Source organism: Osmia bicornis, unplaced genomic scaffold (genome assembly GCF_907164935.1).
Source record: "Osmia bicornis bicornis unplaced genomic scaffold, iOsmBic2.1, whole genome shotgun sequence".
In the NCBI taxonomy this organism is placed as follows: domain Eukaryota; kingdom Metazoa; phylum Arthropoda; class Insecta; order Hymenoptera; family Megachilidae; genus Osmia; species Osmia bicornis.
This window is the reverse complement of record NW_025791328.1, coordinates 506,773-508,747: the sequence shown is the minus strand read 5'-3', so window position 1 is coordinate 508,747 and position 1,975 is coordinate 506,773. Positions and strand designations below refer to the sequence as shown.

Sequence of the window (1,975 nt, the reverse complement as noted above, 5' to 3'; positions counted from 1 at the left end):
TTACATAATATACACAATGCCAAGATAAATAATCGTAGCGATCTTCCTTTATTGAATCTCTTTTCGTGTAGTCGTAGAAGGGTATATATTACTTGCCCATTTGTCTTACATCCATTCTCTCTTACTTCGGGATCGATAGCCACTCGCTTGACGTCATCCTTCATCTCACTATTCAGAAAAATCGTAAAGCTACTCCAGATATCATCTAGATCATCAGAATTCGTGACGTATCGTCTAGGAAACATCATATTAACCATATTGTAGTTCTCGTTTACTGCGCTTCGCTTAATTTTACGAAAATGTCTTCCGACAAGAGAATAGCGTAACGCTTCTTCCTTAACTTGATTCAAATTCCCACTCCGTCAACAAGAAGTGTATCTACCGAACCAGTCTTATTTGGGTTCACGTAAAGGGGCGAGATTTTGATATCTCTTTTTATCAAAACTGTCTCTCTTCGCTCATCATCAAAGGTTATAACGGCATGCTCGTAATCCTTACGACATTGCCGATGCGGTTCTATTCTCAGAAAATATCGCGCATTATCACCATCTTCGCTATAATCGAAGTAAACGCGTCGAGGATAACGCGTAGGTGACATTTGAGCTATTAACGTACTTCTACCAACTAAAGTAATGGTCTTAAAAGTATTGACTGGCACCGGGGCCACGTAAGTGCACCCGTGAGTAAACATTTCAGCGTTGAACCACATTCATTACCCTATACTACCCGCAAGGAAGGTCAAGGTACGCCTTAGCGTTTTAATCGGCAGAGCCCGAACAACCTATTAACAGTTATGTCCTTGCCAGTCTGGGCTCCGTTGGATGATACGAAGTCTATAAAATAATATTTAACAAAAAAAAACCGACATCGAAATGCACTAAAAAGTGTAAAATAATTTCTATTTTATTTATACCAGTATTCCATAGCTATTAATAAAATCTACTTACATTTACTACTAAATACATTTCAACCTTTTCGGAGTAGGCGTAAAATTAAAAATACCCGAATATACACTCCTGCCAATAAAGATTTAATTGCGGTATGGCAATCTTGATAATATGTCATAAGAAACGAAACGTTATAGGTACGGCTGAAAACATTTATAATTGTAACGATTGTATTGGGTGTGAAGAAAAGTCATCCATGTTTTTTTATACTTTTTTCAAACCTTTATTTAATATAGTTACTGTTATCGGATTTAAGTCAAGTATGCGCCGTTTTGTTCGATTATTTGTTGCCATTTTGAAAGTAGCTTCATGGTTCCTCTTTCCTAGAAGTCCTTGTCCCTATTGGCAAAAAACTGGAACAGATGGTTTTCACAGGCCTCTCTTAAAGCTAGTTTTACACCCATACGGGAATTTTGCAACCACCTGAACAGATAATAATCGCTTGGTGCTGTGTCCGGACTATAAGGGGGATGCATAAGAACCTCCCAACCAAGCTCCCGGAGCTTCTGGCTCGTCACCAATGATGTATGCGGCCTGGCGTTGTCTTGATGGAAGACAACGCCCTTCCTATTGGCCAATTCTGGCTGTTTCTGGACGATTGCCTGCTTCAAACGGTCTAATTGCTGACAGTACACGTCCGAATTGAGTGTTTGGCCAGGCTGGAGCAGCTCATAATAAAGGATTCCCCTCCAGTCCCACCAAACACACAGCAAACCCTTCCTGGCCGTCAATCCAGGCTTGGCGACGGTCTGGGGTGCGTCGCCAGCCTTACATCACGATCTTTTTCGGATATTGTTGTCGTAGGTGATCCATTTCTCATCCCCAGTTACCATACGCTTGAGAAATGAGTCGACTTTGTTGCGATTCAGCAGCGACTCGCAGATGGAAATTCGATCCAGCAGATTTTTTTGCGTCAGCTCATGAGGTACCCAAACATCGAGCTTCTTGGTGTATCCTGCCTTACGCAAATGGTCCAAAACGCTTGTATGAGTAATGTTTAGTTCCTTGGCAATCTCTACGCTGCTCAT

The 1,975-nt window shown here is 41.2% G+C and overlaps 1 protein-coding gene across 1 annotated transcript; it reads right to left on the bottom strand.

Moving 5' to 3' along the window:
• Nucleotides 1–1,270: 1,270 nt before the first annotated feature.
• LOC123989038 (histone-lysine N-methyltransferase SETMAR-like) lies at nt 1,271–1,975 on the bottom strand. Its single transcript, XM_046289756.1, has 2 exons — nt 1,778–1,975; nt 1,271–1,714 (listed from the first exon to the last, which is right to left on the bottom strand). Exons 1-2 carry the CDS (start codon nt 1,973–1,975, stop codon nt 1,271–1,273), a joined length of 642 nt encoding a protein of 213 aa, XP_046145712.1.